The sequence below is a fragment of the Eublepharis macularius genome, chromosome 3 (assembly GCF_028583425.1).
Source record: "Eublepharis macularius isolate TG4126 chromosome 3, MPM_Emac_v1.0, whole genome shotgun sequence".
Lineage (NCBI taxonomy): Eukaryota > Metazoa > Chordata > Lepidosauria > Squamata > Eublepharidae > Eublepharis > Eublepharis macularius.
In genome coordinates, this window is record NC_072792.1 from 70724075 (window position 1) to 70745669 (window position 21595).

Genomic DNA, 21595 nt, shown 5'->3' on the forward strand with positions numbered 1-21595 from the left:
TACTTCCACAAAATCTCATTTAATCTTATATTACAAATCACAAATAGGTGGACTCCTCAGTACAAGTTTTATAAAATGACAATTTACCATCTTAACAGGAGGGAAAAGATTAGAGACCCTGATTTTATGTCAGAGTTTTTTAAATAACATTTTAGAACTATATCGCAACATTTCAAGGCCTTGTCTAAGAATACTCATACGATACTCGTTCACAGTTTTTCCACTGAGTGAAATCAGAAATCCACAATGCTGTCCTGCAATTTCAAATATATACACACTACTTGTTCACTTGCTGAATTCCTCAAATTTTGAAGTTAGTAGCTATAAACCTTTATTGCTAGAAAACTGTAAGAGAACTAGAAAGCTTCTGTAGGAAACACTGGTCCATATTCTATTTCAACCAAAGATTCACACTCAATTAATACATGGCAGTTGTGTCATGGAAACCACTTCCAACGGTCATGTCACGTTTATCTACAGAGCGCACAGCAGCCAGGCAGATGATGTGCTGCCTTCCTCACTAGCAGCACTTCCTCACTTTTTCCCAAAAAAGAGCAATGCTGGTGTGGAAAGGAACCATATAAATTTGCCTGATGTGCTTTCTGCCTATAGATGTTACTCCAGCTATGCAGCCCTAGTAACGTATGGAAGTACCTTCTGTAAGTGGATTGGAAATGCTCTCTCTCTCATGACAACTTTGCATATTATTTTTTCACAAAGATGTCTTCAGTTTGGAATGCATGGCAATCCCTACCATTCATACAAGTGCTTGTTAAAAGAATTTATTTGCAGTGACATTCAAATTAGCATGCCAGTTTAGAGCAGCCAAGTTCACATGCCAAAACCCACAGATCTTTGGCATCTTAGGTACACATCCAGAGCCTCACTTTTGGCTCCAATCCTAAACTTTTGGGCCATCATATTTCCCTGCAATAATGTCACAATGTTATTGCAAAACCAGATCATAATATATGATAACAGTGTCCTTAGTACTTGCGAAGTTTCGTACTGGGAATTAGAAATTTTTTGTTAGATAAAAAATAATACCGATCTGTCTACATACAGATGCTGCAAAGATCAAGGAGTCAATTTCATGAAGTAGCTTTCATGCTTAAAATATATAAAAGATACTTATCAAGATGGTAATGTTTTAACATCTTAGAGGTATCACAGTGACAAAATACTTAAGTAGAGTTTCTTGGTAACAAATGAGAAATATATGCAAAAATTCTGATTGAAAACTAAATTTCAAGTACATCTTTTATGCAGGTATCTTATAAATCATATTACTGTTATCAAGTTGCAACTCTTCTAGCCAATTGTAAAAGGGACTAAAAAGCCAAGGAAATAAACCTTCAGTTCTCAGATTTGTAGAGAGATGGTAACTAGTCACTCTTGGCATGATAAACAGATCCACTGTGTGATATTTAATGTAAACATAATAGCTCAGACCACAGAGCTGTGCAAAACCCCTGCTGTATTCTTAACATGCCACAGCAGTAAGTGGATGATTCAGCATCACGTGTATGTCAAACTGCCCCAGAAGGCTTAATGAAATCTATTATGAAAATAGAAAATTCAGCTACAGTTTTTTCTCATGAGCTGTTCTTGTAATGCTCATGCGTGCACACACAAATACACACACTCCCTTTCTCTCACACACAGTCTATTACCATCAAAATACGAAAAAATCCTCTCTGCCTACTAATGCCAAAAGTAAACATCGCTTTTCTGTAACTCTAGGAAAGAGAGCCCAGCCGCCAGGGTGCCATTATAACAAAATCACCCCTTTCCAACCATTAGCAAGCTCACAATAGAATGTGGCAATTGACATTAAACATCAAGTTAATACTGCACAACATTCTGTGCATGAAATAATACAACTCTCTCTTGTTGATTTATATTTTATTCATTTTTACTCTTATATTATGCATATTCCGTTCACCCAAGATGTGCAAAGCTGAAGATGAAAGCAGGTGTTTAGGTATTTGAATGAAATCAAGCAGAGGTGAATCAGTTGAATAAAAAAAGCTATAGCTGCTGAAATAAAGCTCCTTCAACCTGATGTAGCTGTTACACAACCTTCGCAAACAGCGTCTGCCTCTCTGCATTGAGCAAACAGCTAATATATTGAAAGAGTGACCTCTAGTGGACTTCCAGGCCTCACTGTGATAGCTACATTACTACGATCTGGCCTACAACCAGCTGCAATCAGTGTTTGGCAAAAGAAGGCACAAATCATTGTTAAGACCAGATTCATTTTTTCTCCTTTTTAAATACACTATTTTGTACACAAACGTTAAGATTCAATTTGTAGATAATTTTTGGACATAAGATTGCATATGTAATAGTATTTAAAACAACAACACAAAAGGCTGCTGTATGAAAAGCAAAGAAAAAGAGAGCACGCAAAAACAAAACAGCCCCTCACCCAAATGTCAACATTCTTTTCTATATATATGCAGTACAAACATTTTAAGAATTTGTGACAAAAGACAATTTAAAAAGTCAAAATCATAAAACTTGTAAACTGATAAACCTGAAGTACATATTACTTATGGAAAATTTCATTAAAATAGTACCACTATGAACTAAACTGCCTGAGTTTTCAGTTTGTTTGTGAACATTAAGTAGAGATTTTAGCACAGTAAGAATAATTTCAGTTAAAACCAGTGCCATAACCAACCAGCTGTAATTTTCCCTCTTCACTGGAACTTGCGTTGTGCTATCAAAATGTTTGTGCTAGTTGTTCAAACAAAGGGATGTGTAGAGGCAGATCATAAGCCATTTGGCACAAAGTTATTTTATCTGGGGCATAAATCCAAGTCTGCATCAGAATGAATAATGCAGAATTCCATCCATCAAATATTCACTTTGATTGAAGAGCTTTCTTTATATCGTTAACCTCCATCTGCAAAAGGGGAAAAACATTGAGATTAAATGCAGTCCAATAATGAACTATTCTGTAAAATGCTTGGAGCACCTGATACATAATGCATGCTTTACAGATGTAAGAGTGTATTGTATTTTCAACTTCAATTCAATGTTAAATAAGGGTTCAAAAATTCAAACAAGCCACAGCATCTTACCATCAAAGCTAACAATAGCATAGTGACACCTGGAGCACCGTGTACAGTTCAGGTCACCCCTTCTCAAAACAGGAAATTTCCGATGAGGAAATGCTTTAACATGCCCCCTGAAGTCTTGTTCTTGGGAATCAACGGACCTGCAAGTATGGCATAGGTGGACTGCAGCGGAAGAGGAGAATGGGCAGAAATCACTGTTCCCTCTTCCAAAGACTTAAGTGCCATTCACTCTTCAGAATACTGTGTGATTGGATACATTTCATTATGTCATGTAATGCCTTCTCCAAAATTTATTGGTTGAAACTTTGGCTCTCTCTCTGTTTAATGGCAGTCTTGTCAAAAATGCACTGGAATGAGTGTTTACATACAACATACAGTCCCTTACTGTCCCTCATTATCTTTCTCTCCCTCTGACATTTGCTCCAAGACTATGAGCAGCTGAGAGAGCTGAACTGCCTGAGGTGGTATGTAGTTTGGTAGAAACAACCCCAGCCAGAGATTCTTCCCTATTCCCCCCCAAATTCCTCCCTTTGGGGCATGGCAGATTCTGTCATAACCTCAGAAGCTATTTACTCTCACCAAATCATCTTGGAGCCTGGGGTCACCAAAAAGAGAGATGTTTGTAGCTTGACCAAACAGCAAGGCGAACAGGTAAGAGTTTGATACACACACAAAGGAGATTATTTAACTAACATACATTCTATCAAGTATATCAACAAAATGAGCTACAATACATCAGCTTGCTATAGTATGGTTTCTAGGAAATAAAACAGAAAAAAATACTAGCCATCTGTACTTGAAGACTTTCTAACCTTGAGTCTGTGTCATCCTCCTCCCGCATTCAGGGAAGAATGAGCTTAAAATGACAGAAATGTGATGGAGGATGCTCAGCGTTCCTACCTAGGACTCTCTTTCCCAAATAGGCTGTTTTTTAAATGAAAGCTGAGAATTGAGAGAAACTACTGTAACTCAATGGTATATCAACAATATTCTAGTGCAGATTTTCTAAAAAATAACCCCCCCCCCACAAAAGTGGAAGAAAACAGCTGTCATGAAAATGGCTGCTGTGTTGGCCAGCAAATCCAGATTTTCCAACCCACTCAGTAGCCATCCAGGTTTTACTGCTATCTTCCTCCAAACTTCAGAACAAAACAGGTTTGATAAAGATAAGACTAAAGCTGGGGAACCGCCACCCCAGGGATATATGAATACACCACTATGCTGTGGAGAAACTGGAAAACAACCCACTTCCCAAAAGCACTGAACTTGGGGCTGATAACCCAAGTAGAAGATACCAATGATACAAACAGATGCAGCATTTGTAGGATCAAAATTTACTTTAAAATAATTTTATTTGTACTTGTAATCTATGACACTTACTCATCTTCCCTAAGAATTTCCCTGTACAAAAGCTGCTTCAGACCAAAGGCGTACCTGTAATCGTAGCCGGATCTTCTTTTCTTCATCTAATTCAGACAGCAACTGTTTAATTTCTTTTCTAGTACAAAATATAAATAATTAACATTACTATGGTAGACACACGCAATTTTAGTTAGCATTACATAATTGTTTCTCCTACAGTTGTTTTGTTTCTATCAGTTATATCAGAAATCTTGAGACCAAGATTCTGACATCACACAAAGCTCTAATTAAACTATCATGATGTGACTGTTTGAACGCAGGCCACTTCACTAACTATAGTAAGATGGGTCCCATCAAATGAAGATCTGAAGTTAGTTCAATCTGAAGTTGGGGGAAATGGGAAGGAAAGCTCAGTAACTTTTCGGTCTTTTACCCATACTAAAAATAATCAGAAAGGAGCAAATAATATATTGATAGAATGTGATTTGAAACTAACATGAATAGTCAAGAGGAGCTTAACTAAATGAGGTTTTACTGAAAGTCGGCAGAGCTCCTCCAAACTTTTTTATCTATCTAGGCCAGGTAGAACTTAGATTTAGCTTTTGGTCTCAAGAAAAATGGAAATATCTACTATTTTTAAAGATAGTAAAAGTAATATATTTGAAAATACATATTAAAAATAGCATAAAACATACATTGAAACTGTCTAAGAATAATGCCTATAGAGCTGAAAAACTGTATCAAATCATGTGTGTTTGAATTGGCAGCTTCTTGAGTAAATATTTTATACTGTTACACTACTAACTGTACAATCCTAAACAGGCTTTAATGGTTTAGAAGGGTGTAACTTCTATGAAATTTATTTATTTATATTATTTATTAAAATATTTATATCCTGCCTTTTCTCCTGGTTCAAGGTGGCTCCATCATTTCATCTTACTTCATTTACTCTCCATCTCACTCCAATTCAAAGTTCTTAAGCATTCGATTAAGTAACTATGAAAAGACAAGTACAATGTGCAATTTCTTTTCTTTTAAAAATTATAATGGCAATGGAGCTCCAACGAGTTTAATGCAGTTATATTTTATGAGGCTAAGTTTTCCTACTTCCCTGTTGTCCTATATCAGCTTCTTTATAATACTTCTCCCCGTCCTCCCCAAAAGGCAAGTGACAATCACAAAATCAATTGACAGAAAGAGTTCTGGACTTTATGGGTTAACATGTGGGAAGAGTTTAGTACACAGTCACACACAGTACGATGCCTAAAAAGGATTAATTGAACTTACTTCTGCTGATCTTTCATTGTTTCAATGATAGTTCGTAGCTCCTTGACTTGTGTTTTCAGCTCTTCCAAAGCTGATTCACCTTGGCTAGAGTGATCAGTCTTTGGCTTTCCTTCAGCATTGAACAAGGATGGGGAGTTTGACCTATGAGCTGCTGTTCCTACTGAGTGAAATGCTGATGAAGATGAGGATGATAATGAAGATGGAACACTGCTACCACTTATCAAGCTCCCTGGCTTGGTGGGCAGTGAAGCTTTGTTATCAGATACCTATTTAAAAACAAAACACAGAAGCATTAGGTTTCCTATATGAGAAGATCCAATTTCATAGCTATGTTTTTCTCTGTCCAGTTGCCACGCTAAAAGAGCTTTGTATGGATGTTTCATACAACACTCAAATACGTCTTTCCAAAATGATCATAATATTGTGCTGACATGAGTTTGCCATGGGAATACTGCTGGACAGATTGTCTCCCAAACTGCTATTGCTGACCAGAAAAATGTCAGTGCTACACAACACAGAGAGATTGTTTTTTTTTAATATGAAAGAAATGAAAACTGTGATTGTATTTTGCTGGTATTTATTATAATATCAAATGCATCTAATGAATCTGGATCTGCACAAAGCAGCTGTAAAGGCATCATTATACATACCTATGTTAGAAACAAGAGAATGTAATATAGCAATCTCTACTTGTTGTTTCTAATATATTATATAGTATATGTTTAAGTTTGAAGCAAACCAAGTGTGGATGTACACACCTCAGTAGGACTTCTAAAATCAAGACATTTTGAATGATAGGGACTTTGTCTGTAAAATAGAGTTGTACTTACTTTGGGAAAGGCATGTTGGATAGAATACTTAGGACTGGACCCAGAGTAACATTTTCACAGGCACAAGGATATCCACTCACAGAGTGCAGTTTTCTGGCTTCCCTGACCCCAAAGCAGCTCCAAATGCCCCCCCCCCCAATTTTATTCCTCTCCTCCAAGAACAGGATTTCAGGAAGCATTTGGGCTGCTGTTGGAAGGGGGAGGCAGGAAAACTGTGCTCTATGACTGAAACTCTTTGCACCTGTGGAAATGTCTTGTATAGATTCAAGGCTTAATTTCCAAGTGGGAACTGAGATTCAAATCTCTACAAAATTCTAAAATTCTTTGGGCAAGTCACTATGGAATGGCCTAGATGCATAGCTGGTCCTTAGCCTCATATAATCTGTCATCATACATGTAAAATAGTGAGTGAGTTATTGTGTTTCTCACTGTTATTTGCCTTTGATCCATTTTGGAAGGAAGTCTGGGAAACCAGGTGATCATGTGTCCCAATTTTGAGGTAGAAAAACCATAGGAAGTTAATTGTGTGTTTGGTGTGTAATGTTATCATTACAGTACTACTACATCAAGGATCATATGTATCAGCCCTCACCAGAGTAAAACCTTCCCAAGTAACTTACTAGAGATATTGTAACAGTCTTTGCTTTCTTCAGTGGTTCAACTACTTTGTGTGGAAGGGAAATGTGTTCTTCTTTCTCATCTTCAGGACTTGGTGAATCAAAAAAGTCAGGACTTGAAAGTGAAGACTATGAAAAATACAGTATTTTCTTTGTAAACATATTTTAGCTTGCTTATATTCAGTAAAAATTACTATATTTAACCCACAATGTCAATATGTATCAACAGCTTGCTTAATCCACAATGTCAACATACACCAATAGCTTGCTTTGGATCACAACATTGAAAAACAATTTTGTTACATCTTTAAACCAATCTATTTTAATCCATTATCTGTTAACGTTATTATTTTTCTCTACTGTGTATCTTTATTCCTTCATTTTCTCTCTGCATACTTGTTTCTCTTCATCATCAACCCTTAGTTGTACTCCTTTCTTTCCTACTGCTACAGACTGTGATAACATTGTAGCCATGTGTTAATTGTACACGTGTATTTAAAATCCCAAAATTTAATTAATTCTTTCTAAGTGACTCTCAGATGCTGAAAAGCTGATATCATTGGATCATGTTAGTTAATTTTGTTGAGTTAATTAAACTAAAAAGTTTTAATTGGATTTTGAACAAATGTGGAATTGTTACTAATTGTTTGAATTATCTGTATGAATGTTGTTTTTGTTGCTAATTGAATTTTATTGTTATTATCTTCTTTGGTGGGTTGTGCGAACTGCTATTGTGAATAATGCTTTCCATAAGGCAGAGTAGGGGGGACACTTTATGGAACCAAGGGGGCAGTGGCCTGAAAACTGAGTCAGATCCTATGTTATTATTTATACTCATATAATACTTTCCATTTCTTCCTTTTCTTATACTGTATCAGTCCTCATCTACTCCTGCAGCTGAATGAAGTGGTAGAACTTACAGTTTCAGATTGCAGTGATACTACCAACTTTTTAATGGTTTTCTGTACACTATGAATGAAACTGAGGCCATCCACTTGCCCAATCATTATCAAAGAGATTAAATGGAATATTGACATTGAACCTGTTTTTGCATCAATTTCATATAAATAGTGTATACATGCAATAAAAGTATCAGATACCAAAGAAATGTGTCAAAAGAAATAGGCAGAATTAAAATGGTATTTCTGACCATGAACTTATATTAAACAACAAACACAAAATATGTATTTGACATTCTTACATGGGATACCATTTTTGAATATTTTCTCTTAGAGAAAACTTACAGATGTAAACGACTGAGATGGTGGTCTTCTGCCCGTAGCTTTTGGTCTGGTAGTTGTTGGGTGGCTCAGCTTCTCAGCAACAGGTATTACAGAATCAAACCCTTCCAAATCTTGCAGCGATTGGAAAGAAACAAACAATCACTCAAGGTAGTAACAAATTAGATTATTTAAAATAGAATTTTTTTCTTGCATTTCTGAGCTTATGCACAAACACTCAGAAAACTATGGACTTTATCTTTCTTCAGGAAGGTTCACATCCAGTGCTGTATAAGACATGAATGACTATTCTATTTTCATAAGCGATAGTAACGAAGGGTGTATCACACTCTTGCAAATCAAAAGAACTCACATAGAAAAGGATGTATATTTAATTGAAGAACAGCTCTTTTGTTTTCTAATTTTCATTAAAAAGTCTAAAGGTATTGCATCATTGCTCCTTCAGAGCCAAACATTAAGGCAACTCACGTCTGTCTATTCCACAAACAAAAGGGAGGCTCCCCCGGTAACTTATATGAGAAACAAGGAGTCAACAAGCCACAACCAGGGGGATGGGGTACCAATCCCCCCCAAAGGCTCAACTACTAATTATCCAAGTATGAATTTATAGATGCAATTAATCAATTATACAAAGTAACTACATGCTTATATAAATACTTATACTCTTAAAATTCATACAAAATCTAACAACATTCCAATATGTACAGTAACAACCATATACACACAGTGACGTATTACAGATTCATAGTCCACATTCAATGAACATCAGCTGCTATTTGTCAAGTCCAATGCAATAAGTCTCTTTCCTTTTTTTATATGCATTGTGAAAGGACTCCTCAACTGGAAAACCAGTTAAGGTAAAAAAGATGAAGGTAAGTCACTGGTCTCTATATGGTCTGTGAATAATCACGTTTTTTCTTTTTCAGGGGCATGCCAGCGCCGCGAACCCTCAGCCCGTCAAGTGGTTGGCTATTTAAACTACATGTTTCATAAGCATACTTCCTCAGGGGCAACAACCTGGGTCCAATGAATTACTTCTCACATTCCAAAAGCAAATTTTCCAAATCCAAATAGCAACCTACCACAATTAATGGCCATACACTGGTTGTGGCTTGTCCACTCCTTGTTTCACTCTCTGTTCCACAAGTAATTGATTTCTTTGATTCCTGATCAGTATGCTTCTAATTCTGTCTCTATTTAATTCTATCTAAGTACTTGTAAGTCCTGCAGGAAGCCACTTGTCCTTGCCACAGTGAAATACAGCACGTGCCGACATTCGGTTTTTGGCAGAGTATGCAGTTGCAAGATTATTCTTGCAGAGATAAGGTAATAATAGAGATAACACGATGATATCATTTACTAGATTTGTGATGCACATTAGCCTAATATCAATCTATTTTGTGATGCTTATCACCAATTTATTCCATTATGATATTATTTATTTCCTCCAGAAAACTTAGAATCTGATTTCAGTAATGTTACACTCAACCAATTTGACAGCAGAACAGAGTAAGACATAATGAACTTAAGTCATGGACTTTATTCCATCTTGATCCTGACCCATGGTTTCATTTGAGCTACCATATAACACAAACATGTTTCACAGTAAGATCATCTCATATTGTTTTTATTTCCATCCCTTTTTATCAATAAACCAAGAATATGTCCTAAGGGTGCTTCTGTTAAATTATATTTTTATTCATATGACTTGCTCTTTAACCAGTTAGTTAATACTAATAAATTGGATAGTACTCAATGATAAAGATTATTACGTAAATGATTTTATGTAATAATACATCTTTATTTATCGTTCTGATTAATATTTTACATTTGAGCAATACATATTTGCTTCAGAAGACTGAAATCAGATTACGTCAGCACAGCTAAGAACATGGAAGCTGCACTTAGGAAAGGGCTGGAAGGTTCACATTTTACTGTCAGTAAATGATCAGGGCATCTGAAGGTTAAACTGCCTAGTTTATCAATGTAGTTTTACAACCATTCTCTAAATTATTACCTGACCTTTTCTGCACACTATATCTCAATCTCTCTCTCTCTCTCACACACACACAGTTTATATTATACATGTGTAGCTAGCCAGCTCCACTTCCTGAACTAAAGCCATACTCAAATTCATTTTTTTAAAAATGGGAAATAGGATGGAAAGAGGTACGACCCTCCAATGAAGGGAGCTACTGGTCCCATTCATACATACTACATAGTGCACAAATGTAGCAAGGATGGCAGAAGTTCTTGAGAGGCAACAAGTGCTGCAGATTCTTTTTGGCTTACAAGAGTGCCAGGAGAGCTATAAGCCTCTGGACCTTCAGTATGGAATCCTGCGCTGGCTGCAATGCCCTTTGGTCTGGGGGAATTCACATGCAAAGCTGAAGCTCTTCCTCTGTGCCGTCTCTCTGCTCCTTCAAACTGCAACTCGGAACCTGCTTCTTCCATTACACCTTCAGACTAACCTCATACTCAACTGAAAAGAAGCCTTGAATATGAGCAGCTACATTCCTCACATCCATCCAAGCATCTCCAAGCACAGCAGGTCTGCCCCCTCCCTGCCTTTTCCCTTCCTGTTGCAGCCTACTGATCCCCCTGAAGTACTCCTCATGGGACGCTCACAAACAGTGTGGGTAGGCAGCAGGAGGAGAGAATCCGTGAAAATCATCCTAGCAGAAGTTCAACTCCACTGGCAGAAATTCTGTTCTGGCAAAAGAATAGCACCTTCAGATCCTGTCTCTTGTAACCCTGTACCTTTCCTTTCCTCCTTATGTTTCTCCTCATCTAAATTTAGACTGTACACTCCTACAGACAGGAACATGACTTTTCTCCTATCCATCAGTGATAGGATTGCCAGGTCCCCTTACCCTCCAGGCTGGAGGTGGGAGGGTGGCACTCACCTTTGTAGATGTCTTCACATGTGCACTCCCAGGGCCACACAATGAAGTCACTTCTGGGAAGTGATGTCATTGCGCAGGGTGGGAGTGCTCTCACACTTTGTGGCAGCCTGACTTTGGCCCTAGATGGGCCTGATTTGGCCCATTTGGGTCCAAAATCAGTCTGTTGCAAAGCACGGGAAAGGGCGGGAGCACTCCTATGCTTTGCAGCAGTCTGATTTCAGCTTCTTTGGGGCCCAAATCAGCCTGCTGTGGGGGAGGGGCCAGGAGCTCCTGTGCTTCGCAGTGTCCAATTTTGGCCTGTTTAGACCACAAATCGGCCCACTGTGAAGCATAAAGCATTCCTGCACTTCACAGCAGTCAGATTTCAATCTTTGGGGCTCAAACTGGCCTGCTAAGAAGCATGGGAGCGCACCCAGGGCAGCATGCTGATGTCACTCCTGGGAGTGATGCTATTACACTGGCCTGGAAACGCTCCTGGGAGGTCCATTCCTATACCCTCTCCCCCTGCTGGACAGGTGAGTGGTGGCGGGGAGTGGGTGGGGTGGGAGCAGGTGATCCTTCACCAGGGACCTGGGATCCTTAAGTGGTGACATATACATTCAGTGCTTTTCTGTAAAAAAAAAAAAGTATCAGCATTTATACATAAGGTTAAACTGATTTCCACCAATTCCTCCCTCAGAGTTTAGAACAGCCATCCCAAAAGGTGCCATACCTATAAGTACCACCACAAAAAAGCCCTGAATGAATTAAAGAAGTAATAATTTCTTACCCTACCCAACTGGGTATCTGAATGGAATTTCTGCTAGATGCAACAGTAGAATTTGAGCCCAGTGGCACCTTAGAGACCAACAAGATTTTTGAAATGTAAGCTTTCAAGAGTCAGAGATCCCTTCTTCAGACTGGACTCAAATCCTCACATTCTACTGCAGACGACATAGCTACCAACATAAAATTATCCTGCTAGACGCAAATCCCTTTCAAGCAATGAAGGTCACTACAGATTAGAAAAACTTCCACTTCCTTTGCTTAGAGGAAACAAGCACTAGCTTTATTGATTAAACTGATGTAAAAGACAGACAGAAAAACAGCCAGTGCAGTGTGTGTTTTTAATCCTGTGAAAGTATTTCTGCATTTTATATTGTACTATTATTTCTTAAACTATGTATAAATATTGAAACAACTCATTAACTAGAATTGGAAATCAGAATTTTGTTCATATTAAGAAGAAAACATCCATTTAATCTAAACACTATCAATCAAAATAAGGATAGTCCATTACTATAATTGTTAACAATGCTGGGAGGAATGGAGTGTTGCAACATTCTTCTCTCGTGTGTTCACAAGAATGACAGTGTCCAACATGGTCCTGATCTCTCAGAAACAAAACATACTGTGCAATCCTAAACCAAGGTACTCTCTTTTATACCCTTAGAAGAAGGGTGTAACTCTGTTAAGGATTGCAGTTATAGCCACCTTGATCTTTTAACATATTCCATGACAAATCATAACAAAAATCTTAGAATTCCTTATAATGCTTGTATTAGTATTCAAATGAAAGCTGCATATTGACATTCTGAAAAACAGAGATGTTACATCTGCAGGCAGGTTTCTATCAAGTTTCTGAATGTGCCAGAAAATAATTTAGGAACAATAAAATTCAGCCATAGAACATGCTTCTCTCAGAAAAGTTTAATTCATAAAAAAATAGTACGTTTGTTCCATCTTATCAGGGCTGAAGAATCATAACCATTACAGAAGTTGTGCTTCAAGGTGTCTGGATTAGCTAGTTAACAAAAACAGTTTTAACAAATCTGGGTAATTCTATTAACGTGATGAAGATGACTTGGACATTTCTTTGGTAAATCATTTCAGAAATGTATAGCCACTTGCAGTATTACCCATCAATGAATGAAACCTAATTCAAATTTCAAGTGTTCATATAGCAAACTTACTTTATATCTTCGATTATTTCCTTATTTTAGAAAAACACTGTATTTACTTCTGTACCCTATTCACCCATCTTCTGCAAAAAATGTTTCTTTTGACACACTGAAACTGATGGCACTTTTTGAGCGTCGTGTCTCTTCTTTCATCCATCAAAATGCATGTGCCGTTTTTTTTAGATACATTAAAAATTGGTTTAACCAATTTTAAATACCAAATTAAAATTGCAGTAAAAGAGAATAAACTAGTAGTTGCATGTTGCTTGTGGGAGGGGGGAGCAAACAAAATAATGGGCTGGAGCCTATGGATTTCAAGCCCATATCTGTACAGTGGCTGTAACCCAAGTGCTCCAATGACCACGCACTTGGCTCATGATAAACAGTGGCTTTCTTGTTCTTTTTGATGAGCATAACAACAGTCCAAGACCACCTCTTTGGAATTCCTGTGTCTGCATGCATACATTGATGGCTCTTCTAAGAAAAGAACAGGAAACGCCTCATATGCGGTTACGTGTTATTTTGGTTCAAGATTCATGCATTCTTAATTTACAGTAAAGTTGGATGTGGCTTTGATTTAGCTAGCAATGATGGTCTAAAAATATTTATTAGAACTCTGGGACAGCAATCCCTTAAACTGTAATGATTAACTTGTATGCACTGTGGCTATGCATAAACCAATGCAATATTTTCAGAGGCAACAGGTTAACAATTATATACCACCTCTTGGCCTACTAACAACTGTATTTGTAACAACAAAATGAAACAGGATGTAAAGAGAATGATATTATAGATGCTGTTCATTCTCAGGCAAAATAAATGGCAGGACAGACAGAAGGTGGAAAACGGCCTTACCATCATCAAGTGAAGAAGAGTTACCCATGGTAAAGGTATGTAAATGGGGAAAGCTTGAAGAAATATGAGTAGAAAGGAAAAGAAAGGCATCACTGGAAATGTAAAAAAAGAAGAGAAAAGAAAACAAAGTGTGAGGAGGAAAGGGGAATAGGATTTCTCTAGACACTTAACAGTAAGATAACTTTTTTGTAAGAAAGGAGATGGGACCACACTTCAGGGGCAAATCTAAAAAAATAAATGCCTTATTTATTACGTAAATCAAATTTAAAAACAATAAGCAAAAATCAAATATAGCTCCATTAATGTATTAGGTAATCCTGCCTTATTAGCTATAAATATCTTCACATCAAGAAAATAACATCAAGTGAATCCATCCTTCTGGGAGTCAGCACATATAAATATTGATTTCAAATTTGCAGTCAGCACAGAGGACCAAGATAGAGAATGTCATCTAGTCACAGTAAACCCAGATGGAACGAAGGCTCATCTATTTCCATTTCATACAACATTAAATACAACTCAGCCCCAACTGTAAACTTGTAGCCAGCATCCTACAAATCTAGCAATTATCCTCCAAGGGTATAATACAATTAGATGTGATTTGATTTGTGTATCTGCATTTTATAAAGCACGCTTGCTAATCAAGTATTTCTTGATTATACCATCAAATTAGCCTATAAAGATTGTAGTGTATCTTCTACTGACCTACAATACCATATAAGAGGCCGTTTTGACAATATTCCTTGTCTCGTGGGCGTTTTACTTTAATTCTACATACTTTCATTCTGCCCTTAGTCCACTTATGAATATAAATCTTTCTGAATTATTTTTCCATTCTCCCTCATTTCCATTCACAGTATAACATTACCAACAAAAAATTTAATCCACTCACTCTCTCTCCACTCTCAAAATCATTAATAAATCCATTAAAAGGCTCTAAGCTATTCACTTTCTTATATGATTAATACTGTGAAATGCTGTAATATTTCATTTTTATTTAATTCTTTTTTTCCTTTTTTAAATTTTTTTTAAAAATCCAGATTTTCATAATACATTTTGGATGGGTTTTTAAAATTTTATTCTCATATGCAGCCTATGAATACCACATGTTCTATAATGGAGCATTATAAGTTTCTTTTCTTTATTTTATAGATTGAAGGTCCTGATCTGCTGTTGATTTACTAATTACAGAGTTGTGATTTGCTGCTACGACCCTGACTTATGCTTCAAAACACGCAGAAATTCTGTAATGTATAATTGCTATTATTATAATTTTCACTCAGCTTTTTACTCATTGTTAAAATCTACTTATTATGTGCTAGCTCTAAGAACTTTGTAGGATATGAAATTATTTATAGCATTAGTTATAAAAAAAGGGTTCAAACTAAAAAAAACACTGCTTTATGGTGGCATTTATTGCTACTTTAATCAGGAAACATAATAAATATACCCATTTAGGTGTTCAGCCAGCTGATTTGTAATATATTGATTTTTATAAGCACATTGTACTGCTAGTCTAAGTGAAGAGTTTGACTGAAAAAGCAAAATTTATGAACAACTGCCTCATTATTAGAGAGTCTACAAAGCAGCAGAAACTCACATGAAACAGACACAAAAATCTGAGAGGAAATCATCACTTGATTCTAAACATTTTTATATGGAATTAAGTCACACAAAAATCAATGGACTTACTTCCAAGTGAGTATGCTTAGTGACTGCAGCCTAATTATTAGAAACCTTAGTTTTAAATGTTAGAACAACAGTTGCAAATAGATGCATAACTGCCAAATGTGAAAAAAGTAAAGTTAGTTAATTGCAGCATAACATTTTATCTACATGTGCTCTATGAAGAAACCACAACATAAACATAAAAGTGCATGCTACCAATGAACTGTAGTAATGCTTACAATTTAGGATATAAAGAGTCTGCCTCTTACAGAAACATGTCTGCTGCAGCACAGTTGTTATTGAACTGAGTGACTGAAGCAGATGACATTGGAATATTTCCATCTGCAAATGACACTGTCCCTGGATTTGCTTTCAGATATATGACCACAGCCAGGACACCTCATTTTCCTTCCAGCCAGGAGTACATTACTCCAGCAATTTGGAACACAGCTCTTATGGATGATGAACTTACAAATGGAAAACGAAACAGACTGTATCTTTAGTTCTCCAAGTTTAGCCTGAAATGATTCAGGACATCTGATCAGTTGCATAGCTATTGCAGAGATCTAGAATTCCTTGTAAAAACAGCCACAACTACCTCAGGTAATTTTTTTTTAAAAAATCTAGCTTTTTAAAGATCTAAATACAAATTATCTGCAATCACACTATTTTTTTAAAAAACCTTAATTTTTACTGAGCTACTCTTTAAAGTTCAACATTTCTGTATCTAGTTTTTTCTACGTATAGAAAAAAATAGCATTTTCAATAAAATTGCTACAAATTAAAATGTTATAAAAAGTATGGTTGTATTAAGAATGCAAAAGTGAATATACAGCTGGGAAACTTGATAACAAGATGACTTTAGTTAGGTTAGTTATTAAAAAAAGTACTTCAACTTACCAATGTCATTGCTTCTTTCTGTGGAGTCCTTCTCTAAGGTGCTGGATAGCGTACAACCCACTATGTCTACTTTTGGAATATCACTCCTATATCCCGAAACAAAAGTGACATTTATTAGAATTGCCTCCAACAGTACATTTTTAGCTTGCATCTAACAAACAGGAAAGAAGCATTCCTCTTACACAGCTCCTGGGTCACAGCAAGCTGTCAGCGAAAGTCATCTCTCGTAAACCAACATGCTGCTTAGATTAACCTTATCTTATTTCTCTTTAACACCTGTCAAATGGGCCTATTTTAGACACACCAGTGTCCTAAACAATTTCTCCAATGTTAACAGCATCTTGAAATGAAAATTAAAAACAGCAAAAAGCATACCTACGAATCAGTAATTTTCAAATAATATTTTTGCCCCCAAATCATGATAACAAATGGCATAACTGTGCAAACTCATTAACAGATATAAGGAAATGTCAAGCTGTGATGACAGGCATTCCTTAATTCTGCTGGTGGCTGAAGCTCCTTCCTTATGATTGGTTCCATTATTATTTGCTGCTGCTGACATAATGTGAACATAAGAATAGGCAACTGGGTCAGATGAATGGTCCACCTAGCTGAGCATCCTGCTTTTAACAGTGACCAGTCATATGCTCAGGGTACTCTGGCAACAGCCTTCACTTGCTAACCACGTCCCAGCATCTGACAGTCAGAGAGATATTATGCCTTTGAATACCAAGATCTCACTCAGCTACCATGTGCAAAAGCCACCAATATGTATGTCCTTCATAAATTCATCGAATATCCTTTTAAGTCTTTCTCAGTCAGAAACTATTACCACATTCCATGGCAGTGAATTCCACTGGTCAACTAACCATTTTGTGAAGTACCTTTGGTCTGTCTGGAATTAACAATTAATTTAATAATGTGACCCTGAGCTCTAGTATTATGGGAGAAACCTTCCTTGTTATTTATCTACTTCATTTATATTCCACCGCTCTCCCCAATGGCGACCCATAGCTTCATTTTATGCTCACCACAACCCTGTGAGGTCAGGCCCAAGAACACCCAGCAACATTCCACGACAGGTAGAGATTTGAACCTGAGCCTTCTAGATCCCGGTCCAACACTCTACACTAACTGCTATACTGCACTGTTTTTTATTCACGTTCTCAACACCAAATATAATTTTGTAGACCCCTTTTATGTCACCTTTCAATTGTTTCTTTCTAGACTAAAATTCTCCTGATGCTTTAACATTTATAGTGTAATCTTAAGCAGAGATACTCCAATCTAAGAACACTGATTTCAGTGGGCTTAGGCTGGAGTAACTCTTCTTAGGATTGTACTGTTAGTTGCTCAAACCTCATGATTATTTTGGCTCCTCTTTTCTACATTTTCTCAGCTTTTCAATAACCTTTCTGAGAAGCGAAGACACGAGCTTTATTCAGTATTACAAACAAACTCCCCATTTTTTCCACAATGGATTTTAAAATTGTAACAGGACTTCTATCCCCTCCCTAGGCTTTTTAGTCAAGGTTACAATCCCACAAATACTTATACTTGATCCACACATTACTTTTTTAGAGAATTAATCAGTCATCATCACTCCTACTAGGGAATGCTGGAAAGAACATTACCTTGTATGGGTTACAGGCACAACTGGTCTTTCAGGTCTTCTTGGAGGCAACGTACCAGGCCTGTTCAAAGAGTTTGTTTTCGGTGGTCGAGGTTTCTTCGGTGGTATTGCAGGAACAGAAGGCTTCTGTAAATCTAACAGTTTTTGATCTCTCTCTGGTCTTTCTTTAAATCAATTTCCCACCAAAAGAATAAACACATTATTAAGAATGAACAATCTTGCATAACTCACTCTTCCTTACTGTAGCAATAATAATGGCATGTATCCTACCTTAGGCTGGAGTAAGAATATTTTTAGTGACTTGTATCCTACCTTTCTCCAGCTTAAGAGGTCTTGCTTCAACTTAAGTGCCTGTTAAACTGGACGAAGGCATCAAACTTTACTCCGTGGGGTAGGAAACATGCCAATATAAATTGCACTAACTGCTTTAAAGTTATGCAGAAACTATCTCAAGCCTCATCAAACTAAGTTTTTGTGCATCAATAAGTTTTTTGTAAAAACTAGTCAATTAATTATGCTCATATTTAAACATTTCTCTAGCCAATAGTATAGGTGGCCTTATTGTGTATATCAAAAAAAACCTGCACAGGGATTTTTGGACTTTCTGCAAACTGGGGTTTTCCATAAAAATGTTTAAAAAAAATGGGAGGAGGGGCTAAAAGCACCAAAAAGTAAAAATCCATGATGGTGCACATGCAGAAATCAAACTCCAGTGTTCACATAGTGTTCTACACTGCTGCAGGCACCCAGAATGGCGCACAGTGTTCCATGGCCCCAACCCTGAAATAAAGGGGACCAGGATCAGGGATGGCAAGGATGTCAGACAAGGATGTATATTATCTCCTTATCCACTTAACCTATATGCAGAACATACCATAAGGAAAGCTGGATTAGATCTAGAAGAAGGTGGAGTGAAAACTGGCAGAACGTTAGCAATTTAAGATATGCAGATGACACCAAGCTACTGGTAGAAAATAGTGAAGACTTGAAACGATTACTGATGGAAGGTTAAAGAAGAAAATGTCAAAGCAGGATTACAACTGAACATCAAGGAGACAAAAGTAATGACAACCGAGGAATTACACAACTTTAAGGTTGACAATGAAGAAACTGAAATTCTATTTTCTATCCCTTGGCTCAATCATCAACCAAAAAGGAGACTGCAATCAAGAAGAAGTCTGAGACTTAGAAGAGTAGCCATGAAAAGATCCTTAAGGATAAGGTTGTCTCTCTGAGGACCATGATGAATAATTCATCACTCCTACAAGATCAAGACAACCCGAACTATAGTATTCCCCTTTATCATGTATGGATGTGAAAGTTGGACAGTGAAGAAAGCTTACAAGAAGAAAATTGATTTATTTTAAATGTGGTGCTGGAGAAGAGTTTTGCAGATAAATGACCAAAAAGAGACAAATGAGTAGGTTCTAGATCACATCAAGCCTGAGTAGGTTCTAGATCATATCAAGCCTGAATTGTCCCTGGAAGCTAAAATGACAAAATTGAGGCTATCATACTCTGGTCACATCATGAGAAGATAAGACTCTCTGGAAAAGTCAATAATACTAGGAAAAGTTGAAGGCAGTAGGAAAAGAGGAAGACCCAAAATGAGATGGCTTGACTCAATAAAGGAAGCCACATCCTCCAGTTTGCAAAATCTGAGCAAATCTGTTAATAAAAGGATGTTTTTGAGGTCTTCTTTCATAGCGTTGCCAGAAGCTATTACCACATAACACAGAGAGAATCAGAGATAGAAGTGGGGAAGATGACATGGGGGCTTTCCCCCCCAACCAGGACAAAGTAACCAGGTAGCAGACTTACACTTGGAAAAAGAGCTGGGGAAAGGGTTTAAAAATCCCTTGTCCTGCACCACAGTTCCAACTGAAGTCTGTTTCCTTCTTGCCCTAGTCAGCTGCTATTTAGAAAACATGATTGGAAGTTTTATTTTGGATCTTAGTTTGTCTCCTAGCAAGAGCTTTTATACTCTGCTTGCTTCAGGATGAGAAAAAGTGCATCCTCTTCCTGTCCTCTTACTCTAGTTGGGGAAATAAAAGAAAAATGCATGCTACTAAAAGTGTTCTCTTTCTGTCCATCTTGCAAAAACAAAAAGTGAAGGTAAGTCCAGCTACCTCACCTACTGAATTTAGGACAGTCAGATATCTGGAACTGTTTCTCCACCAATCTTCCAGAAGGAAGTGGGAACGAGGTGGGGATACCTATCAGAAAGATTCCATTCTGAATGGACACACCTTGCTGTTCCTCTTAGGGCCTGATTACATATGACAGTGTTTACAGCTCTGCCCAGGTCCTCTCAAGCAAAACACATGCTAGGATTTCTGTGTTAGGAGTTTTCAGCAATTTTTGAAAGTTTCTTCTGAGGGATGTGGGAGACCATTCAGATCAGAATCATGATGTGTGAGTACAGGGAGCTTAATCCCCCCACCCTCCACCTCATGCTGCTATTTTCCAGGGAACTGCTGCTGGAGAAATATACATGTAAACCCATCAGTACGTACAGGTTTCCGCAACAGGACAAAATTACAAAGACCATTTCAGATTATAAATAGAGATGGGCACGAACAGGAAAAAACATGTTAGTTGTTCATTGACATCCACAAGCAGGGACTCATGAACAATCACAAACATGGCTCTGTTCACGAACATGTTTGTGGTTGGCTGTTCGTGGGGGCCAGCAGGCTCTCCTCCAGCCATCATCCAAGTCAAGATCTCTACTGCACCACTCCCAGAAACCTGACCTGAGCAGGCACCAGGAAAGGTACCAATAATAAATAATAGCTTGGCCCAGAGCCTGGCAGCAGCCCTGGAACCTGAAGGGGTAGATCCATATCCCACCACACACAAAGAAAATTCAAGCTCCAATGCACTCTCTCTATCAAAATGCCAACAGCAATTCTCTCCCTCTCTCTCCACTTTCTGCAAACTAAGCCAGAGCTGGGAGCCCCCCTCCCCCCTGGTCTTTGCTCCCTTGTTGTAACAAATTTGGAGCTCCACACTTGAAAGGAAGACCTGCCTATCAAGCTAAATTGGGCTTAGATTGGGGTTTCCAGGGCAACAGCAGGAGTTCAGACAGAGTTCAGACAATCCCTGCCTAAGTTGCCAAGGGAATTGATTGCAGGTGCCAGACTGTGTGGCTTGATGAACAGCAACGAATGAGGCTTGTGACGACCACCTGTTCATTTAGAATGGGGCCTCGCAAACAGCTTGTTCGTGAACAGCAGATTGAGCTGTTCATGCCGCTTTTTTTGTTCA

At 37.5% G+C, this 21595-nt stretch overlaps 1 protein-coding gene across 5 annotated transcripts in view; it reads right to left on the minus strand.

Moving 5' to 3' along the window:
- SH3KBP1 (SH3 domain containing kinase binding protein 1) overlaps positions 1-21595 on the minus strand; it is a 188121-nt gene continuing 166526 nt past the window's right edge. For all 5 annotated transcript variants that reach the window (XM_054973613.1, XM_054973612.1, XM_054973614.1 and 2 more), the window contains 7 exons: positions 18327-18489; positions 16693-16778; positions 8427-8536; positions 7186-7311; positions 5736-6001; positions 4521-4584; positions 1-2911 (listed from right to left, as the gene is read on the minus strand). In XM_054973613.1, coding sequence (XP_054829588.1) covers positions 2870-2911; positions 4521-4584; positions 5736-6001; positions 7186-7311; positions 8427-8536; positions 16693-16778; positions 18327-18489 — 857 coding nt within the window. In that variant the 3' untranslated portion in view covers positions 1-2869. The remainder of the gene's footprint in view (positions 2912-4520; positions 4585-5735; positions 6002-7185; positions 7312-8426; positions 8537-16692; positions 16779-18326; positions 18490-21595) is intronic.